Source organism: Telopea speciosissima, chromosome 3 (assembly GCF_018873765.1).
Source record: "Telopea speciosissima isolate NSW1024214 ecotype Mountain lineage chromosome 3, Tspe_v1, whole genome shotgun sequence".
Classification (NCBI taxonomy): Eukaryota; Viridiplantae; Streptophyta; class Magnoliopsida; order Proteales; family Proteaceae; genus Telopea; species Telopea speciosissima.
Genome location: NC_057918.1, coordinates 12971278 through 12992731, shown reverse-complemented (window position 1 = coordinate 12992731; position 21454 = coordinate 12971278). Strand labels below are relative to the sequence as shown.

General features: G+C 37.7%; 2 protein-coding genes across 6 annotated transcripts; one reads left to right on the top strand and one right to left on the bottom strand.

Annotated features, from left to right (window-relative positions):
* Positions 1–1124: 1124 nt before the first annotated feature.
* Positions 1125–9603, top strand: LOC122655586 (protein IMPAIRED IN BABA-INDUCED STERILITY 1-like). 2 transcript variants are annotated; one of them, XM_043849809.1, is made up of 9 exons: positions 1125–1883; positions 3624–3908; positions 4312–4629; positions 5603–5830; positions 6116–6213; positions 7225–7330; positions 7418–8068; positions 8299–8431; positions 9113–9603. In XM_043849809.1, exons 1-9 carry the CDS (start codon positions 1524–1526, stop codon positions 9130–9132), a joined length of 2199 nt encoding a protein of 732 aa, XP_043705744.1. In that variant the 5' UTR covers positions 1125–1523; the 3' UTR covers positions 9133–9603. The 2 variants fall into 2 exon arrangements, with proteins under 2 accessions (XP_043705744.1, XP_043705745.1); XM_043849810.1 differs by having other exon boundaries at positions 1127–1883; positions 8308–8431.
* A 4360-nt stretch (positions 9604–13963) lies between these two features.
* LOC122655587 lies at positions 13964–20959 on the bottom strand. Of its 4 annotated transcripts, none has more exons than XM_043849812.1 (12): positions 20785–20959; positions 20184–20349; positions 18982–19173; positions 18247–18595; positions 17771–17854; positions 16562–17059; positions 16182–16317; positions 15879–16041; positions 15524–15652; positions 15022–15216; positions 14643–14765; positions 13964–14184 (listed from the first exon to the last, which is right to left on the bottom strand). In XM_043849812.1, exons 4-12 carry the CDS (start codon positions 18527–18529, stop codon positions 14071–14073), a joined length of 1725 nt encoding a protein of 574 aa, XP_043705747.1. In that variant the 5' UTR covers positions 18530–18595; positions 18982–19173; positions 20184–20349; positions 20785–20959; the 3' UTR covers positions 13964–14070. The 4 variants fall into 4 exon arrangements, with proteins under 4 accessions (XP_043705747.1, XP_043705749.1, XP_043705746.1 ...); XM_043849814.1 differs by lacking the exon at positions 18982–19173 and having other exon boundaries at positions 18247–18320; positions 18411–18595; positions 20785–20958; XM_043849811.1 differs by lacking the exon at positions 18982–19173.
* Between the last annotated feature and the right edge of the window lie 495 nt (positions 20960–21454).

Here is a 21454-nt window from a genome sequence, read left to right as displayed (position 1 = left end):
TCATAAAAATATCTGCAAACCCATTATAGTGCCTTTTTAGTGTTACTTATATTGAAGTTGTTGGAAGAACAATCATTGCTGCCCACTCCTTTGATTGTGTTGTTGACCCCCTCTCTCTTTTCTCTCTATCTCTCCAACACTATTAATGGAGATATGTTATCATACTTGTAATGTGAATCCATTAGGTGGCATAATTGGGTTTGGTTGAGAAAACAGTAACAATATATTGTGGATTTGTGACAGTAAATTAACCAACCACTAACTTCTTTGACCATTCAAACCCATAGGTAATTGAAAAGGAGAACTTTTCTATATGGGAAATATATATCTTTCTTTAATCCTAAGAATACTAAAATAACATCTATTGACCCTTGTCCTTCAACATAGTTTAATGTTGTATTATGGGTTTGGTTTACTTAAAATACAAATGAAATTAAATATAGGAGATTTTTCATTTCCCCCTAGAGATGTACATGTCTTTCCATAAAGAAGAATCATGGAGAGAAGTAGATATTGAGAGTATACTACATATGAGGAAGATGAATCTAAGTTAGATCTGGAAAACTGTAAATTATTTAGAGAAACCAAGCAAAAAAAGGTAAAGTAAATGGAGAGAGAGGGAGAGAGATATGAATCATCTCATGAATGGGTCCTAGGCTAGGCAAGGCCAGAGAGGCAAAAGGTCATGCGCAACGAAGAGAGAGACAGAGAGAGAGGGGCGTGGAAAGCTGAAGTGCACTTTGATGGCTTTCCTTCCATTTCGATTACTCTGTTCCCACTTTGTCTCTTTGCCAGCTTTCTTTAATAATGCCACCCTTTTCTTTTTTGACTTGTGCTTTCTCTTTCTGTCTCTTCCTCTTTTTTCTGTCATCACTGTTTCTTTGTCGTTCCTTTTCCCATTTTCAGTCTTCGTCATCTCCTTATCTCCCCATACTGTTTTAGTTGATATTTGTTCTCTTCATTGGGAACCAAAAATGAAACCCAATTCTTAATTGTCAACCATACACCATACAACGTCGAAAGATTTTGTTATATAACTTCTCCTTTCTTCTTCTTCTTCTTTGTTGAGAATTAGGATTTATATACAAACAAGAGCATCACTCACAACGGCTACATTATCTTTTCCTTCTCTCCCTCACTGTGTCTTTCTTTAAAATGGTAGAAGGATTTGGACCCCACGACTTCCACTGGCGTTGATTTCGTTCTGTTTGTTATGATCATTAAAATTCTCTCTGTGCTCCAATCCTCCGGGAATTCCGCTAACAAGAAGAGCACAGAAAGAGAAAGAAACAGGAGGAGAAAGTGAAAGAATAGAAAATCGACAGCTTGGCAGTTCTAATCCTACAAAGAAAAAAGAAATTCTTTCTTTTTCCTCTAATACTTGGGGTTTAAGCCCTTTTTCTCTTTTTCCCTGATCTCTTCTTCTGGTTCTGCAACTTTCATTTGGGTTAGTTTGAGCTGAGACCCTCAACCCCTCTTCAAATGACCCATTTCGATCGAATGTTCCCTAGTGTTCCTCATTGATGGGGTGCTTTAACTCGAAGCAGGCGGTCTCGGTGACGCCTGCTTTCGATTTCTCAGGTGGGTTACGGGACAAGGGGTCTGGGATTTTGGGTTCTTCTTTGCGCAAACGAGATGGGGTAGAGTCCGAGAAGAAGAAGGTTGAACCTGGGGATAGTGGCGTCGGCGAGTTGGGTGAGTCGAGGAGAGGAAGCTCCACAGGTGGGGAATCTTCCTTTAGCTTGAGGTTGGGGAATTTGCAGAAGTATGTGGAAGGAGAACAAGTTGCAGCTGGTTGGCCTGCTTGGCTTAGCGCCGTTGCCGGTGAAGCCATTCAGGGATGGGTACCCCTAAGTGCTGATTCTTTCGAGAAGTTGGAGAAGGTAAATTTGAAAAATAATGGAGTTTCCAATTTTCATTACTCTGTTTACACCTAATTAAGGGAATGCAGGTATATGCTTCTGAGGATGTATTGCGTTTTTAGAGATAATGAAAAGATAATGCTTCCTGTGGAAATATTAAGATAAATAATCTTGCAGGTTTTAACGGATCACCCATTTACACTGTATTTGTCTCATTCGTTCATTTTCATAACAATTCCATTTCTGTATCTTAATCTTTCTTGAGAAAGTTCATGAATATGACATTTATAGATCCATATCATACAGAATGAAGTTACCCATGTTTGGTTTCTTTCTTTCTTTGCTTTTTTGGGGCCCCTTCCCTTTCTTTGTACTGCAATGATGAAGTTTTGCTGGTCATTTTGTTCTTGGGAACGAATTTTTAATAGGTATACATGTCCAATTCCTTTCTGTAATACTATCAATTGTCTACTAATGATAGACATGCTTATTATCTGGAAATAAAATTTGAGAGATTAAGCCTTCACGTAGCAGTTACAGGACATTATGGAATTTACAATATTTCAACTGTGTATTCAATAGTGTAACTTACTACTCACCAACCCTTGTTAAAGCTAATGTGACAATACAGCAGCTCAAGAATGGTAATTCCTTCCCACTCTACCAGCTTTTATGTTTGTACTTGGTTTAATTCGAATATTAAATAACGTGCTCTTACTATAAACTTATAACAAAATTTGGACCACTTTTTTGGTTTAGCTGTTCTCTTACCTCTTTCAGTGAATTTCCCAATTTAATGAGGAAACAAGGGGTTGGTAAGCTGTCCTGCAGTAAGAAAATTTAGGATTTGAAGATTATCAGAAGTCGAGAGTAAAATCCTTGCATGTTTGGGAGGTTTTCTTTCTTTGTTAGCTTATTAGTTATCTTATGGAATGAACGATATTGAGCTGTCCTGCAGTAAGAAAATTTAGGATTTGAAGATTATCAGAAGTCGAGAGTAAAATCCTTGCACGTTTGGGAGGTATTCTTTCTTTGTTAGCTTATTAGTTATCTTATGGAATGAACAATATTGACAATCTCATAGTGCTTTATCTTGGGGCTCTGTGCCTTCATCTCCACAAAAATATTATGAGTATAGTATTTCGGTTATGGATTTTACATTAATAAGATTTCAGTAATAAATTGTGTTTTTTTTCCCCTAACAACAGGATGATCAAATTCTCTCTCTCTCTCTCTCTCTATATATATATATATATATATATATATATGGGAAAATCTTTTTGCAACCAAGGTTGGTTACAACAAGAATGTAACCTTACTGTTTTGTCCATTGTCTTATTCTCAAAAGTTATTTTAGTCATGGGTAAAAAAGGGTTTTCTAAACAAGTTGAAAGTGGCTTATCATTATGTCATTTTCAAAAGCTGCCATTGTCCATTTGAAATGACAACATTACCCCTGCATGAAATAACTTTTGAGAACAAGACCAGGGGCAAAAAAGTAAGGTTACAACTTCTTAGTTCACCTTCTTGGTGACAACAAGATGCACCTGTATATATATATTTAATAGCTTCAGCTGCTCACCAAATTATTTTTTACCAGACATGCTGTTACATGAATTTTCCTTATGCTGTTATCATTTTACTTCAGTCTAATATTTCTTTTTGTATTCCTACAGGAGAAAGTAGTTCATTACTTCAATTAACATATAAACAATGCCTTCTACATTCCAAGTAACTATACTGAACATCTTACATGTGTAGATTGGGCAAGGTACATACAGCAGTGTTTTCCGAGCGCGTAACCTAGACACTGGGAAGATAGTTGCTCTGAAGAAGGTGCGATTTGACAATTTTGAGCCTGAGAGTGTAAGGTTTATGGCACGAGAAATATTGATTCTTCGCAGACTGGACCATCCAAACATTGTGAAATTGGAAGGATTGGTTACATCTAGATTATCAAACAGTATATACCTAGTATTTGAGTATATGGAACATGATCTGGCCGGACTTTCATCTTGTTCAGATATCAAGTTCAGCGAGTCTCAGGTTTGTTGGTACTGGTTCTGTGCATTAGCTCTATTCCTATTTATAAATATTGGGTCTTAGAATAGTGAGGTAGCTTAGGAACAGGATATTACAGCTCTTTGGGTTTCTACGGCCCAGTTTTCTTACAAACTCATAGATCTTAACCCTCGAACCAATAGGCCACTGTCAGATGAAGCATCTTGTTAAATCTGTATCCTTCATCATTCGATGAGATTTAATTGTCAACAGTGTTATGGCATTACCCTGAGATTGTACCTTGTTGGACAGTTGTGGGACTGATGAGTATGTGCACTGTGTATAGAATTTGGAAATGGTATTTAATAATATAATGTACATGACATGTCTCATTTAGCTCTACTATGTATTCTTTTGCATTAAAATTTGCTTTGTCTATATTCTGTAGGTGAAGTGTTATATGCATCAGTTATTGTCTGGACTGGAGCACTGCCACTCACGTGGTATAATGCATCGGGATATAAAGGGGTCCAATATTCTCGTTAATAATGAAGGAATTGTGAAGATAGCTGATTTTGGCCTTGCAAATTTCTTTAGCTCAGGGCACAGGCAACCGCTAACCAGCCGGGTTGTGACCCTGTGGTACCGTCCTCCAGAACTTTTGCTTGGATCCACTGATTATGGAGCATCTGTTGATCTGTGGAGTGTTGGTTGTGTGTTTGCAGAACTTCTCTTTGGGAAGCCTATCCTTCAGGGGAGGACTGAGGTGAACATGTTATTATTGTATACCAATTTCCCATGGGAATGTATTTCCTTTTCATGTATAAACTTATATTCAATCATATTATTGCATTTAATCATTTTAAGTGGAAAGAAGAAAGCAATTTGGTATACTTGTAAAAATTTGATCTATTGGCAAATTGGTTCATCCACAGTAAGGCAAATACATGAAAGGAAGAGATGTAACTTAGAACTGAAGATCTAAGGTCCCTGTAAGATGTGCCTGATCAGGTTAATCTTAGATCTTCTAGGTCTGACAGTCCAACCCCACCCCCACCCTAAATATTTGCACCAATTGCACTTCATGGAATCTGTTAGTTGTACTTATGGTCCTTGGATTCCTTCACTATAGAACTCGTTTATTTACTTTGCTTGTCCTGTAAGAACATGAGTCTTCATTTAGTTTAATGGTAACATTTCCAGGTCACATTAAGGTTGTCTAGTGATGTGACATCAGTGTGCAAGTCCTCATAGGTTAAATATCAATCTTTAAGTTTTGCTAGTTGTTATGTCTTGCAAGATCATATAATTTAAGAAGAAAATATGATGAAAAAATAAATTGTTGAATGGGATTCTATGGTTTTTATTTATTAGACCTTTCAGGTTAAGATAAATATATTTATCCTTATATAGAGTGGAATGTTATAACAGGATTGGTGTAGACAAAATACAGTAACTGAGGAAGGCTTAGTTTGAGCAGAGTGGATACTTGTAGAAGTGAAATTGTAATGTGAACATCTTTCTTTCTTTTTAATTTTGAGAAATAATGGATATATGTCTATTTGGAGGAGAGAGGTGACCTTCATCTTCAGATTAGAAGTATATAATGCAATATAATGACATATTCAGATAACTTTTAGTCATCTAAAAACGAAAAAGGATTTTGACATTTTTTAAATCATTTTCAGTTTTTTCCTTGGTTAATTGCAGTTATAACAGAATTCTTTTTTCATCTCCAGGTTGAACAATTGCACAAAATATTCAAGCTCTGTGGTTCTCCACCTGATGAGTATTGGAAAAAGTCTAAACTTCCCCATGCAACTATATTTAAACCCCAACAACCTTATGAAAGCTGTCTCTGGGAGACCCTTAAAGAATTACCCACAACTGCTTTGAATCTGATAGAAACTCTTCTTTCTGTCGAACCATATAAACGGGGTACGGCCCCCTCTGCTCTTGCATCTGAGGTAACAAATACAGAAAGTTGTTATATGTTATTCTTTGGTTTTCTGAGTTGCAGTGTTCCATTGAACCAGTATAGTGATAGAATACTCAATAAGAATTTGTGACATTGATGCATTACATTGCAACATTGTATAAAATATTTTTGTGAATGTAACTTTTGGTGTATGGAATTGTGACCACTCCATCTATCTTCTTTTTAGCCTCCAAAATTTATTTTGGTTTGAAGAAATAGTCTGCCACTTGAAGATTGCTTTTCTGATAAAATGTCTTTTTCTAATCATCCTCAGTATTTCACAACTAAGCCTTATGTGTGCGACCCATCAAGCTTGCCAAAATACCCACCGAACAAAGAGATTGATGCCAAAGGTCGTGAGGAGGCACGAAGGTAAGCTCTTTCTCCATGTTTCAGTTTTCCTATTGTAATGATTTGTATTCTGCTCAATTATGATCCATGTCAAGGTTGGAACACTGTATTAAAAGTCAGTCAAGCTGTACCCTCATCTTGATTGACTTGGTTCTACTTTAAATCAAGATTCATTTTCCTCTGGGTGGACATCAAATGTTAGCATTGTTTACATTTTGTCAAATTCTGTAGCTAAGTATTGTCAATTCTTATAGTGTATTGGACTCATCAAGTCATCTCATTGTCAACCAATTCACCACACCTATCTATGTACTACAAATTTGTTCACCTCAATCAATTCTAGATTCACTGGAGATTAAATTCACAAGCTGAAGTGAATCAAGCAAATCATATCTTAACTTTTTTTGGTAGTCATATCTTAATGTACTAGCCATATAAAGAGCTAGTGCTTCTCTTTATCTTTGTCATGAATAAAATGGACACACTGATTTAATTAGACCCAAGTTATATGTCCCTACCAAGTTAATAAAAATAATAAATTTGCCTTGTGAACAGACTTCACCTTTCAAAATTTACAAATATTGTCGAATTAAATTTAGGTAACTGAAGGCTCTAGCTAATCAGAAAATCATGAAATATAAATCAAGCATGAACTGTGTCGAGTTGTGAACCTGCCATTCCGTGTTGTTGTCTGTTGTACTAGTGGCACCAGGAAACCTCCTCTTTGCTCCTTGAGCTACTGGACTATTTCATTTTTTTCTATCTAGGTACTCTATTAAGCGCTAAATTGTTTTCCAAATCAATGAATGAGATATAGTAGCTTAATCAAGAGTTGAGTTCATGAACATGCTTTCCAGGCGAAATAAATTGGTGAAAACTTAAGTTGGCTCCTATTCAATCCTTTTAATTTTTAAACCTACCATTATCATCAACAGTTTTCTGTGTTGGATTCTCCATCTTCTTCTGTAAATTCTAGTTATCCATTTAAAAAAGAAATCTGCAATATTCATTGAGTTACTACCTTTTTTTCAGGAAAAAGGCTGGTGGAAGAGTACGTGGGTCTGAAGCAACAAGAAGACCAGGAAGAGTATCCAAAGCTTTGCGAGAAACAAATGTAAATAAATTGGCACCTGCACAGGTCTCTCTTTCTCTCATTCTCTCATTCTCTCAGAGGGAAATTATACATCTCTTTCTCATTCATAAGTTTAAATTTCTCTCTTCACAGGAGCTGCAAGAAAATACTGTAGGTGCCCATAAAATTAATGGAGATGTTGCATGTGTTCCTAAGCAAGACAAAGATGCTAGATTTTGTGCAGATCTCTCAAAACTATCAATATGTTCTTTGCAAGAGCCTTCCCACATAAAGAATGCATCTCAAGGGGATGTTCCTTTCTCAGGCCCACTACACAAAGATACTAGATTATGCGTGGACCCATCAAGACCATCAATAAATATGGCACAAGAGCCCGTCCACATAAAGAATGCATCTCAAGGAGATGTTCCTTTCTTGGGCGCACTAAATGTGACTGCATCAAGTGGCTTTGCGTGGGCAAAAAGACGGAAGGAGGATGCAACATCAACAAAATCACACAGTAGGTCTAGTTCAAGAAGTCAAGTTTCGAATGCATTAGAACCATCAAATGGCCTGAAAAATACTCCAGACTCAAGAAGGCAAGAAAATGGGGATGTATTACATGGTGATCACACAGATTCTAAAGACCATGATTCACACGATATGGCCAGGCATGCGTTGCGGAGACAGTGGGGCCAGTTTGAGCGTCCAGATTCTTTTGATGCATCCGATGTCTACTACTCTCAGGAACTATCAGCGGCACTTTATCGAAAGAAAGAAATGTCTAATAAGAAAAAGAATCTGGTAAGCCTAAGGTTGCAACTATGCAAACCAATGATGAATTACTCACTAATTTACTTAAACTTGGCCAGTCAGCTCAGTTAGGTTAGTCAGGTTCTGCAGACAGATAAATTCAATGATTGGTTCTTCCAGGTCGTATAACTATAAATGAAAAGTTTCACATGTTTCAATCAAACTAGGATATTGAAAGACCCCTCATGTTTGATTTTTTTTTTCTCATCTAAAAATTTCAGGGCATTCAGGCTCAAGGTGACAGGATTGAGTTCTCTGGGCCCTTGTTATCTCAATCAAATAGAGTTGAAGAGCTCTTAGAACGGCATGAGCGCCAAATCCGTCAAGCAGTCCGCAGGTCTTGGTTCCAAAGAGGTAAGACAACTTCAATATAAAGTTCTAAATTTTCTGTATGCTGTCACATGCACAAGCCTCAGGCTCTGAAGTCCACCTTGTTCCTTCTGGTCCTTGAGCCCCACAGATTTACTGCCTACATTTATCCTAGACTGAATTGAGTTGCAAACATCAGGTCCTTGATATCAGTTTTGAGTATCATCCACACATGTTTCTCTCGAGCATGCCACTTTAGTGCTAATCCTATGAGCCTGTAGTGTCCGTTTGCTCTAACGATGCCACTTTACAGTAGACCCATTCCACTAAAGAGGTGGGTGGGACCTGTGGGCCATAGGGTGCATAACCCTTAGGCGCATGGGGTTAGCATTACCTTAATCAATATATAGCAATTGATGTAGAGATTTGAGAACCTACCATCCGTGATTTGGTGCTGTTTTTTTCCAGTTTTTGTCTTCCATGGAGCCAAAAAGGCTTAATTTGCAAAACGTATTTTGTTTTGTTTGGAGAGTATTAATGGTTTCTCCAAAAAAGCAATCTTTCTTTTTGATACAGTTCTATAACATCAACCATTCCGAGGGACTTACAGATCCTTAGGTATTCTATTCACTTTGGATGGCACTTATGTGTTGAAGACGCTCAACTTCAAAATTTGTCAGTGCCAAGTTTAGGTGCTTATTCTAACGAGTTTCCAATGAATGGCAGGGAAAAAACATGGAAAATAGCTGTGATGTATTTTTCCAAGCATATTGCGAGAAACCATTGGCTGACGATAAGATAATGTAAAATGAGGAAAAAAGAATGACGTTACCTTGATGCCTCCGATGTAACTGGATTGCTCACCACCAACGGGCTCGATAGAGAACTATCAGTTAGGGAGATCGGATCCAAGGAAACGGGTAAGCAATATAAATTATAGCCACATAAGAGGTTGGTCAAAGGCAGTGGAGGTGGCTGGTAACCATGTTCAAATTCACAGCTTTAAATAGAGGATGAGGCAGTGTAAGAAAGTAACATATCTTGGCCAATGTTAATTTTCTATTTTTGTTTTCTTGAGGGGGAGGTCGAGTTTATACTTGGAATGGGAGGGTTCTTGTTTATGTAAAAAGTGTAAGCCTTGACAAGCAAGCCCCACACATTGTATAATTTTAAGGGTTATTTCAATTCAATCCCATGAATACAATACAATGTTTTGTTATGCCCATGAGGATCATTTGAAAACTCAAAATCTGGTTTTCAAGTTTTGGTCGCCTGTGGAATGTAGGTCTGAAACAATAGTACTTATTCTCAAAAGTTGGAAGAAATCCAATGATTGGATGAGGTTCTGCAGGTACTGCTTCGAAATAGGAACTTAGAATACCCAGATTTATTAACTCTCCAAAACTCTAAATCTGTAAATCAGATCAGAACCCAAACCTGGTTGAAATACTCTCCTAGAAGAGAAGGTAAAATGCTGAAGTGTCAGCCAAATACGATGGGCAGATGTTGCAGACCAATGAGGCTCAAAAGAGTATTTACAAGGAAAACAGGAGTATTGCATGACTGTATACTCTACATCAGAGCAGTCTCAAACCAAGGTCTGCTAAACCCACCTAATCAGTAATAATATGCCTCAAGGAACAACACAACAGTGAATGAGTCCAAACAAAACTGGTATTATACTTGAAATCTCAGGAACATAAAAAGGGAAATGGGGTTCCACTGAATGGTGCGTTGGGTAGCTCAGAGGTGGGAGGTGGACAGAAGGGGATTGGGGCTGGGGTTGCAGAGTAGGGTTTTCAAGAGGGAGAGGGAGAAAGAGAGCGAGAGAGGTCGGATTTGCAGAGATTGGGAGTTAGGGTTCGGAGAGATTGAGGTGTGAGAGAGAGACTGTAGATTTCGTGCGGTATTGGGAAGAAAAAAGCGGGAAGGAGGAAAAGGTTGCGTGCGAACTAAAATGGTTTCTCATTGAGTATTTTGTCGTTGCCCAAAATAATAACTATGAGGTTTAACCCAAAAAAAAAAAAAATAAGGCCACCAAATAAAAACTCCCGTCGTTGTAAATCAAATTCACTCAGGGTAATTTTTTTTATTGTTGCCAAAAACCGTATTTGCCTGCATCGTGTCTGCCTGTTTAAGTATTCTGATTGGGCCTGGTTGGATCCGGTCGGACTTTGAAATATAATTGGGCCTTAGCCGGTGCACAACCAGGTTATGGGTCTATTTAAATATAAACAGATTTTTAGCCGGTGTAATCCATTAAAATCGAATATTTTAATTTTACAAAGAGATACCAGCCAATTCTTTTTTGTCTTTTTCCATTACAAGTGAATGTTCTAACCATTTGAACATGGCCTATTCATTCAAAATAGACTGAAATACTGCATCTCGTGCTGGGCCATGTCCCATGATATAAATTTAAGCTAAAAAATATCATAAAAATATGGGTTAAATACACGTATCCTTTAAAATGCACCCAATATTCCTCGTATCCCCTAAGGTTCTAACAAGTCCACATACCACCCCTAGTTTACCCCCTAAAGCCATTCAAGTCCACACCAGATGTTAAATGCTAAAAAATGATTAAACTACCTTTTCTTCTATTTTGTAAAATTTGAAAAGACCTAATTGCCCTGACCTGTTTGTTAAATTTTGAAAAGACCAAAATGCCATCATCTTCCCCTCCTCCTTTCTTCTTCTTCTTAGTAGCAGGGGAGTGCTTCAGGTAGAGGCTCACGGAGAGGGTTTTGCAATCTCCGCTGCTGCCCCATAAACAACAAGAAGAACAAGGGAGTTGCATCCTCTTCGGCAGTGGGTCTAGTCCTGCAAATATCTGTTGAAACCCTGAGACAAGCAGGTCTCAAACTAGGTCAGGTGCTTCACCTCCTCGTCTTCGTCGACTGATGAAGGAAAGATTGGAGGCTGTGGCCTTGAGATCGTCTGACCTTGTCGATGAGGGATTTGAGGCTAGTGAGGTGTTGGAGAGGTTACAGAGACGAAGAAGTAAGAACACAAAAAGAAAAAAAAATTCCAAGAGTCTGAGATTTGTAAAGATCTTAGTTTGTATTGAAAGGAATATTTACCTGTAACCATTTTACATGTCCATTAATCTATGTTTTCTTTCCTTAATGAATATGACAACGCTTTTCCCAATTTTCTTCACCCCCAAAAAGATCAAAGCAGACACAAGGGGCTTTGATATATGGTTAGATTTAGGTTATATCTAAAAAAGAAAAGGTAAAATTAAGTAAAAACCTAAAAGAATCTCGATGCCGGACTTCCGTATTCTTTGTTCATCATCAGGAAACTGACTCTGCCAATTTTCCGATCCTCTCTATTAGCTCCGGCGACAATTTCTTCAATGGATTCTTCTCCTTTTTGGGTCGAAAATCAAAACCCAGAGTGTTTGTGATCTCCTTAGAGTTCCACCCTGCTTTTCTCAGGGTATCTGAAAACCGGTCTACGATGAGCAGCAAAGCATCCAACACAGCTTGATCTCTCAAATGAGTCCAACCTGATTCCTAGAAGAAAAAATAGCACGGAGATCAGGTGGGAAGACGAAGCCGAACTCTCTAAGACCTTCTGATTTCAAGTTTGATGAGTGAAGTTCAATCTCCTTTCACCTCGACAGTGTTTTTCCGGGCATCGGCACCGGAATTTTGATTGCCAGATTTGTAAGATGCTTTCGTTGGAGATGGGCGAATGTTCACCGGTTTTTTCAGGGTGACATAGGTATGGGCAATCAAATTTTAGAAAAAATAGAAGAAATGATAGTTTGGTCATTTTCTAGCATTTAATTCTTAGTGTGGATTTAAATGGCTTTAAGGGATAAAATAGGTGTGGTACGTGGAATTTTTAGCGTTGGTACATGGATTTGTCAGAACCTTAGGGGATACGAGTAATATTAAGTGCATTTTAGGAATGTACGCGTATTTAACCTTACTCAATACATCAGGCCCAGCCCAACAAATAGTTTTACCAAAAAAAAAACAGCCCAACAAAAAGTTAAATGCCATAAACTGATTTGGGCCAATAAATCAACCAGGGCCCAAGCCCATAGAAAAGTTTACAAGTTAAAGGGTCGGGCTAGGTCAGGCCTGGAATTGATCAGTATAGTTGGACATCAGACGGGATAGGACCATACACCGGGACCACCAGATTAGTAAACAGGCCAGGCCAGGCCTGGAATTGACACCCCTAAATTGGTGACAGTAAAACTAGTATTGTCGCCAAATTATATTTCCTATCGCTATAAATTCTATTCGACAACGGTAATATTATTATTGTCACCATAAATGATTTGACCTTCTCCAGACCCTGCTAAACGCGGGAGCCTTGTGCACTGGGTACGGGCGGCCTTTCACCATAAATGATTTGTAGGGACGAAAATATTTTTTATCGTCGCCAAAATTGCCTTTTGTTGTAGTTTGCTGATACCTCAAAAGGCATGTTATGAAGACCTGGTAATTAAATGGATCAGAAGCTCACATATTTAAACTCATGTAGGCCTTCATCGTCAGCTAAATGCTTAATGTCCTCGGTATATTTCAACTGTTTAGCATCCTCACTAGATGAAGATCCATGTGCTTTCTACTGTGTCGAATTGTGAACTTGGAATTCAGTGTTGTTGCCTGTGAGACTAGTGGCACCAGGAAACCTCCTCTTTGCTCCTTGATCTAGCGTACTATTTCATTTTTTTTTCTCTATCTATGGAAACTCTATTAAGCACTAAATTGTTTTCCAAATCAATGAATGAGAGATATAGTAGTTTATAATAAAGAGTCGAGTTCATTAACATGCTTTCCAGGCAAAAATGGATTGGTGAAAACTTAAGTTGGCTCCTATTCAATCCTATTCATTTTTTAAACCTACCATTATCATCAACAGTTCTTTGTGTTGGATTCTCCATCTTCTTCTGTAAATTATAGTTATCCATTTAAAAAAAAGAAAAAGAAATCTGCAATATTCATTGAGCTACTACCTTCTTTTTTTTTTTCAGGAAAAAGGCTGGTGGAAGAGTACGTGGGTCTGAAGCAACAAAAAGACCAGAAAAAAGTATGCACAGCTTTGCGAGAAACAAATGTAAATAAATTGGCACCTGCACAGCTCTCTCTCTCTCTCTCATTCTCTCACAGGGAAATTATACATGAAACACAATTCCAACGAAAAGCCTCTGTAGAATGTGTGGATGGTTTTTTACCATCTGATTTCAAAGGTAGGGGAGGGGTATAGGCTAGAGAGAGAGAGAGATGACTCACATGATTGTCAAACCACCATCCTCTACCTCATCCCCAGCTCACTCTCTCCACTTTGGTATTCTCCCTCATTAGAATAGGAACATACATAACAGTGGGTTTATTATATATATAGTTGGGAATCACAATCATAGTAATAGCGCAGATAGATGTTAACAATAATCATAACTCCAAGATTATTAAGGAACAACTGATTATTGCATTGCAAGATTATTAAGGAACAACTCATCTCTTCAGTTTATCAATGATTTCTCTTCTTTTTTTTTCCTTTCTCACCCCCCCCCCCCCCCAACTTTTTTTTAATGTCCTCCCAATTCAAGTAGGCTGGAAGTGCAAGTCCAAATGTTTGCAGAGGTGGACTTTCTTCACCCCTCCATCAACACTGCCTCATGACTTCTAATGCGAGCCCTGACATCTCACTCTCCAAAACTAATCATCATCAATTGTCATAATTGTAGGTATCTGGCCGTGATTTAAAAAATCGATTTTGTTCAATCTCACACAGCACAGGGCTTGCTCCGGCAGTTCCTCTGGTTTCTGAGCCTGTCAATGTAATTGGGTTAGCTTTAACCACAGAAAGCCCAATTAAGTGCACAAGGAATTAAGAACATTGCTTGACTTCGATTAAGCTCAAACTAAAAGGAAAACACTGCTTCTTTCAAAAATTGAGATTTACTGAGGTACGGAAATCTTGCTTTATATTTTCTAATGGAAGATATATGAACAGGTTTCACCAAAAAAAAAAGAAGCAATATGAACAGGGGGAAAAAAACTGAAACTAAATCAACAGGAAAAAAATTAGGGGAAAACTCAAAAAAAAAAAACAATTCTTAGATTAACTAACTCATCCAAGCCACCTCATTTTGGCAGACATTGTGTATGAACAGAAAATAGGTATATCAATATCAATTCAGCTTAATTGTGAATCTAACTATGCATGTACTTAAATTCAAGCTCAAGTTGCTCAACAATGAACAAACTTCAAAACGTAGAACCTGTACCTGAATAGTTAAACCCAGGTCAACTACCCCATCTTTCAAACGTTCTCTAAATGCTTCAAGTCCCTTCCTAGATATGTAGCTGAAGCGGTGTATATCCAGGTCTATCTCGAAGTAATTGGAAGCCTGCATCAAAATAGTGTAGGTTCAGGACTAATTTTACTAGTTAACACCACTAAGGACATCAGTGAGAAGATTACAGAATGAGGAAATACTGGCATATTTTATGTGGTAGAGAATGAGGAAGTAAACCGTGTATCTTCCACCCTAATCAAATTATCAACAACACTTTTATTTCTTTTTTTATTTATTTTTCGGTTTGTCTAGTACAATTATCATCTTGATATTAGCATGGGGAAGAAAACAAAGTTTTACTGTTTACCCTGTAGAAATTGTGTTGAGGACGAGACAACACTGGCTTTTCATTGTAAGCATGTAAGAGCTTCCTCTCAGTAGAACTTAAGTTAAGGTCATCTGGGTTAACCAAACCAGCCATGATTTTTAGTCTTTCTCTAAAAGGAACTGTGGATTCCTTTGGAAACCCTTTAACCTTTTCCATTTCATCCTCAACAAATCTCTGTAGCAAAAAAGAATATTATCAATCAAATGGAAACAATAGTAAATAAGATAAAATGAAATTGATTAAAACAAAGCAGTAAGGACATCCAAGAAGGTTAAATAGAAATTCCAGATAGACACAAGTAGTTCAAAACTCCATTCTACTTGAAAGTTGTGATAACAGCTAATTACTCAATTCAAACAAATGATGCAATCTCAGGCAATTTTCCTTTAAACTCAAATTAAGTTTCTTTCTGAGTTAGACAGCTTGATTTGAACAGCAGAAAGTACAATTCCAGTAGAGCAAACTGTAAGGGATGAGTTACCTTGATGCAATCCTGAAAATGAGGTGATATCTCTTTGTCAAAATTCTCAGAAACTTTAAAATATAATACAAGGCTCATCCCTTCCCCATCACTTTCGCCAAGAAACATGGCAGCAGGATAAGTAGGTATCTGTCCAAAAAAGAAAAGGATATATGATAAGAAACAATCAGGATGTAGGACATTCCATGTTGAATCTGCAGTCAGATTGCTACTACCCCCAAACAGATTAGGTACAATAACTGAACAAATTGAATGACAATTAAAAGTTACCCAAAAAAAAAAAACAATTAAAAGATAACTGAATAGTAATGATGATGACAGAGAGTAACTATTGAGTGTGACAATTACAAGATACCTGAATATTAATGATGAGGAGTGACGGTACTTTCTCATGTGCTTTCACCGAGGGGAGCTCAAGGTGCTGGGCAATATGATTTATCTTTCTTGAGCATACAAATAAATCAACACCAATTGGGGTATACGGACTACAGTCAGAAGCTGGGGATTTCCGTTTATCTCTGCATCACATAATGTTAAAGGTTCAGAAGGGTATGTCCTTCTGCAAGTAGGGAATCATAACCAAACAGAACCACCAGTACTTAATTGCAAATGTCTGGATGCTTGAGATGTGGACAAATGAAGCATATAAAAAACATACTTGAAATAGTTTTCTCCGCGAAGCTTAAAGACTGAAGGTGAGACAGAGGACCAACATCCTGGCGTTGGCTTCTCTCCCGTTGAATGTGGAATCAGAAGTCCGGCTCTGGGACGATATAAGATTCTCTTCGAAGAACCTGCGAATACCAAATGCTTTCTAATATTATTTAAAAAATAAAATTAAATATCTAAAACTATTAAAATCAGAGATCAAACTACGACATTAAACTTAAAAATCATAGCAGTTCCAATTACAAAAAGAAATTGGTTTCTCATTTTATTTTCTTATTTTATAGTATGCCTTCGTTCTCATATTTTTATGAACAAAAGAGTAGAAGCCACTCGTTTTTAGGCACTTAATAAGACCTTGATAGCACTTACAAAATTTAGTCATTTCATCTCCATCATAGGATCTCCTCTTAAAAGAAAGCTTGACAACTGCTGACTTCTTCCTTTGCGATTGTGGGCCTGGACTTGATGGAGGGTGATTCTTGTCATTGAAACTGACAGTAGTAACCAACCGAGGTAAACAAGACTTCAAAGTGCTTTCTTGAGTTTTTACTTCAGAATCTTGTTTATCCTCCTTTAGACCATTAAAACTTTCATACGGATCATCTAGTACTTTATTCCTCTTTGTGCAGACACCATTGGCCTTCCCTAAGTAAGAAAGCTCATAACCTTGGGCGCTTACAACTGCAAATCCATCTGCTTCATTGTATTCCTCTTTGTTCACAGATTTACCTGCATCTATTTTCAGGTAACTTTCATAGAATCCCTCATATTTACACCCAGTATCAACATAACATGATGCAGCCTCATACTGAAGCACTTGGGTGTTTGAGATGTTCCCAACTGCATTTCCCACAGAAGGGAAACAGTCTGCAGAGAAAGAAGAACAAAATATATCATTTTTTATTAATCACAAAGAAAGCGCTAGAATTTAGCTTAGTATCAGTAGCATGGTGGATAGCACTGTCACAGGGTTTACCATAAGGGCTGAGCCCATATTCATAGAATACTAGCAGTGAAAGCCTCACAAACAAATGAGATCCGAAACTAGGGATGGCAATACAGTGGATTAAACTGTAGCCCTGCCCAGTCCTGCCCCTTATAGTTGGGTTATGGTATGACCTCATCAGGTTAGATTCAGATATCATTTTTGAAAAATTGTGAAGCCATGCCCTTGTCACCTCATAAAATCAGTAAAACCCTGTTCATGTTTCATGAGGCAGGGCGGGTTAGGACTGAGCAATATTGTAAGAGGGTTGGATATGGTAATTGGCAAAGCCCAGCCATATTGCCAATCCCACCACAGCAGATATATTTACCTTTTGTGAACCAATCAGCATATTTTCTGGAAGTTCACAACATGTGAGGAATATAGTATGTTTAAGACAATAGGATCATCCAATGGAGCTTTTATTAGCTCATTAGGTATTCCCAGGTAGACCATTGAGAGTGCACGAGTCCCTTTTCTACACCACAACAACAGTTTTGCCATAGGTGGATGATCCTTATGGTCTTCTGCGACAGGTATCTAGGATTCTCTTCTGGTAAACTTGATGATGAGAGAGAGAATAATTTGCTTACCTCCATGCACACTAATGAAGTCATCATCAGAGTCTGATTCAAGAATACTGAGAGAATCATACCACGCGTCTTCTTGGCATATAACTGCAACCAGATACTCCTAAAATGAGTCCTAAAGTCATCAAAGGCACCAGTTTGAGCTGGGAGAAGAAGATAACCCCCCCCCCTGACACGTTATAAAACTAGAAGCATTGCCATGAACATTTATCTACATTTAGAATGTGGAAATAAATGGTACAAGCTTTATATTCATTATCAGTAGGCAACAAGGATATAGACATGAACACAAGGAGCAGAGACACAAATCTTCATTTCTTGAGCACAGGATGGTTTGGATAAAGGTTTAAATCTAACACTTTTAAAGCAGCGAAATTCAATCACTCAGAAATAAAAATAGCCCTGGGAACTATGATAGAAAAAGAAAGATTTTTTCAAATCATGGACAAGTACAATTCACCAAAAGATGAGAAAAATACCGTTTCCATCAAATTGACTGTGATGCCACTGCACCTGGGTGTGATGGAATGTCAAATTGGAAACCTCGGATCTCCTGCATTTGGTTGTTGCACCCTTGTCAAAATCCACATGAACAAATTTGCTTACAGAAAAATCTGTCACATGATTTCCTGTATCACTAAGCCTTTTAGTGGGTACATCAGGGACACAAGCAGAAATCTTTCCACGGCATTTGCAGGATCTATGACAGTACTTTCTCCGGGGTCTAATTCTTTTCCTTGGTGCTGATACACAGCCACCCATTATGATTACTTAGTTCCAATAACAAGTGATATTGTCTTCATGAGATGACAACCTCTCTTAAAAGATCTGAAACAGAGCAAATAACATAAGAAAAACAAGGGACCTGCCATGTATTACACAATATAAGAGAATATCAAACTGAACTTTGTAAATGCCAAAATAGAGCAGCATTCAATCTGCCATAATACAAGAAAACCAAAATTCCTTAGGAAGGTAATTGCAGTAATCAAGCTATAAGTTTGTTAATCAAAGAGAGAAAAAAAAAGGACTGGACAATTCAATATTTCTATATATAATGGTAGCCATTGACTCAGTTGTGCTAACATCCATAAACCAAATAGCTGATCAAGTTACAGAAATGAAATACTAAAGGTGCGTTACTTTTTCCCCTGTGGTGCGGGGGGGGGAGGGCTTAGTTCATCACAAAATCCAACTTAAAGCATTTGTCGGACCATATATTAATTCTTAATCAGCCACAAAAATGTGCTGCAGATCAGTGTCTTTGAAATGTCTGTTGGGTAAACTTCCAAGCTAGTTGATGATCAAGGCAGGACCCTCAAGGAATAAGTCCCCATCCCTGTCATTTGCAGCACGTATGTGCTGATGTCCTTTTTACAGGTAATGACAACCATAATTTTCTCAACCTGTGGAGTAGGGAAGGCATCAGATCAGAGTCCTAACCCGATCAGAAGAATTTCTATCAGTTTCCAGAAAGATATCCAATCAACATATTAGAAAGTCAGCAAATTAAAACTAACAAATCTAAGCCATTGGAAAGACCTTCCAAGTCAACAGAAACAGTTTGATCGATAGTAATATATAGGCAGACAATTGAATAGCATTGAATTAACACGATAAATCATTAATCCTCATTGTTAGTTGTTACTGATGCCATAACATTACAGTCATTGCCCATTCTGTATACTGGAAAAGGGGAAAACTTACTTTTTCATCATAGTTTTGAATGAATTTTTGAAACCTTAACATCTGCCCTGAATTGTCAAACCAACAAATATATACAATAAAATTTCTGAAATTCTTGCAATTTGTAGCTATGGCTATTCCTCAACAGTTCAGAATTCCTCATAAGGAAGCCAGTGTATGAAAATATTGGGTGTGTCTACGAGAGAGAGAGAGATTCATGTGTTGGCGAAAGACTGAGGAAGGGGGTCGGAAGGGGCTATGTTTGAGGGTCAGATCCACTAGAATGAGTAGATTATTGATGCAGAGAACAAACCAAGAAAGAAGCAGATTTCAAGAAGGATGATCACCAACTTCTCTTGAAGTTCAACACAAACCACCACACCACACCTCAATTTAAACCAAAAAAAAAAGAAGGGGAAAAAATGCTTTGCTGAAAGCCCAAGACTGGTACCTTAAACGTAACAATAACGAGGGGATCCTTTAAGATCAACATAATTTAACAGTAAAGCAAACATGGGGTGTGATAGCCTGGCCCAATGGGAATTAAAGCGACCCGATCCTTAAATCTAAATGCCGTTCTTTGATAGGTGCCAACATGTGTAGTTGTCTTAGTTAATCAATTAAGCATTGTACAACCAATTTCTGAGTCATAAATATATCTCAAGCTAAGGCCTAACGTTCAGATGAAAGAAAAGAAGATAATTTAAGATTGGAATTTGAAAAATTTTACCGCGGTCAATGGAATTATCTCAGAGAAGACAGTTGGCAATTCAGATTAAATTCCAAGCGTGTGTGACCAAATATTCATTTCTGGAATATAGTTTGAAGAGAACTCTATGATCCTCGAATGAAATATCTGGTGGGGGAAATCCTGAATCGTTGACCCGCATTTCAACCTGCAGGTAAGGAAATAAATAATATAGGTCCAACACGCTTGAACTTGAAACTGTTTAGTAAAATTTTATCGGAAGGAGAAGCAGATAAAAAGAGACAAAGTCCCTGCAAGTGCTTAGAACAAAAAAGGAAACAGAAGGATCTTTAGAAATTTTAAAGAAAATCTAACATTTCTGACTCAAACTGTAACTTAATTCTTGTTGACGAAAAATCGGTAAATCTAATTCATTTTTCAGAGAACGACATAAGAAAGGAAGGAGAGACAATGCACGTTAAAATTTGACAAACGAAGAAAACCTGAAGGTAGCCAATGAGAGAGAGAGAGAGAACAATAGTTAAATCCACGGTTTACTTTAAGAAAGGACATGAAAAAACGAAACAGATAAAAAGCAAGAACGAACTTGACGGATCGAACAGAGAGAGAGAGAGAGAGATACCTGAAACTGAATAGAGAGATGCGCAGAACAGCAGCATTGACGAAAAGAAGAAGCCGGTTGTTGCAGAAGAGATCGGTCGGAAATCGTCGTCTCCGCTCTTCTGCAACAACAGAAACAAAGGTAGAGGAAGCAACAAGCCAACAACGATAAGAACAACCAACCAAGCAAAAGTCGAGACAGATCAGAAGGAACCGTCGACGTCGGACTCACTTTCCATTCTGCCTTTTTAAATACCGACCTTTTCTCTGTGATCTTTTCGTTTCCTTGCTATTTCCCTCCCGATATTTCGCGGGCGTAGATGAGCCTTTCCTCTCCTCTTCCTTCCACGTGTCATTTATATTTTTCATATTGGTTAGACTTTCTTGTTGTCGGACCGGCCATTGATGCCTGCCTCTCTCTCTCTCTCTCTCTCTCTCTCTCTCTCTCTCCCACCATGGACTGTTCACTTGATTGGTCCGTCGTGGAAGAATGATTTGGAAAATCAACATTACAGATAAGGGGTAAAATAATAAAAAAACAAAACTGTTTTTTTTTTCAAATAGTAAAAAACTAAGGGTAAATTAACTTGTCGGATGCAACCAATCTGTGATATGTGTTGATACCGTATCGATAACGTACTAGTTTTAAAGGAGACTGATACTCGATTCAATACCATGCACTACAACCATGG

Bases quoted from the DNA above. Each gene is read 5' to 3' on its own strand.
- LOC122655586 (XM_043849809.1), top strand. From the start codon at position 1,524: ATGGGGTGCTTTAACTCGAAGCAGGCGGTCTCGGTGACGCCTGCTTTC. The intron at 6,214-7,224 runs GTAAGCTCTTTC...CCTTTTTTTCAG, and splicing joins GGTCGTGAGGAGGCACGAAG to GAAAAAGGCTGGTGGAAGAG. The intron at 8,069-8,298 runs GTAAGCCTAAGG...TAAAAATTTCAG, and splicing joins CTAATAAGAAAAAGAATCTG to GGCATTCAGGCTCAAGGTGA.
- LOC122655587 (XM_043849812.1), bottom strand. From the start codon at position 18,529: ATGGGTGGCTGTGTATCAGCACCAAGGAAAAGAATTAGACCCCGGAGA. The intron at 17,060-17,770 runs GTAAGCAAATTA...CTTTCTCTGCAG, and splicing joins CTTCATTAGTGTGCATGGAG to ACTGTTTCCCTTCTGTGGGA. The intron at 16,318-16,561 runs GTAAGTGCTATC...TGGTATTCGCAG, and splicing joins AGATGAAATGACTAAATTTT to GTTCTTCGAAGAGAATCTTA.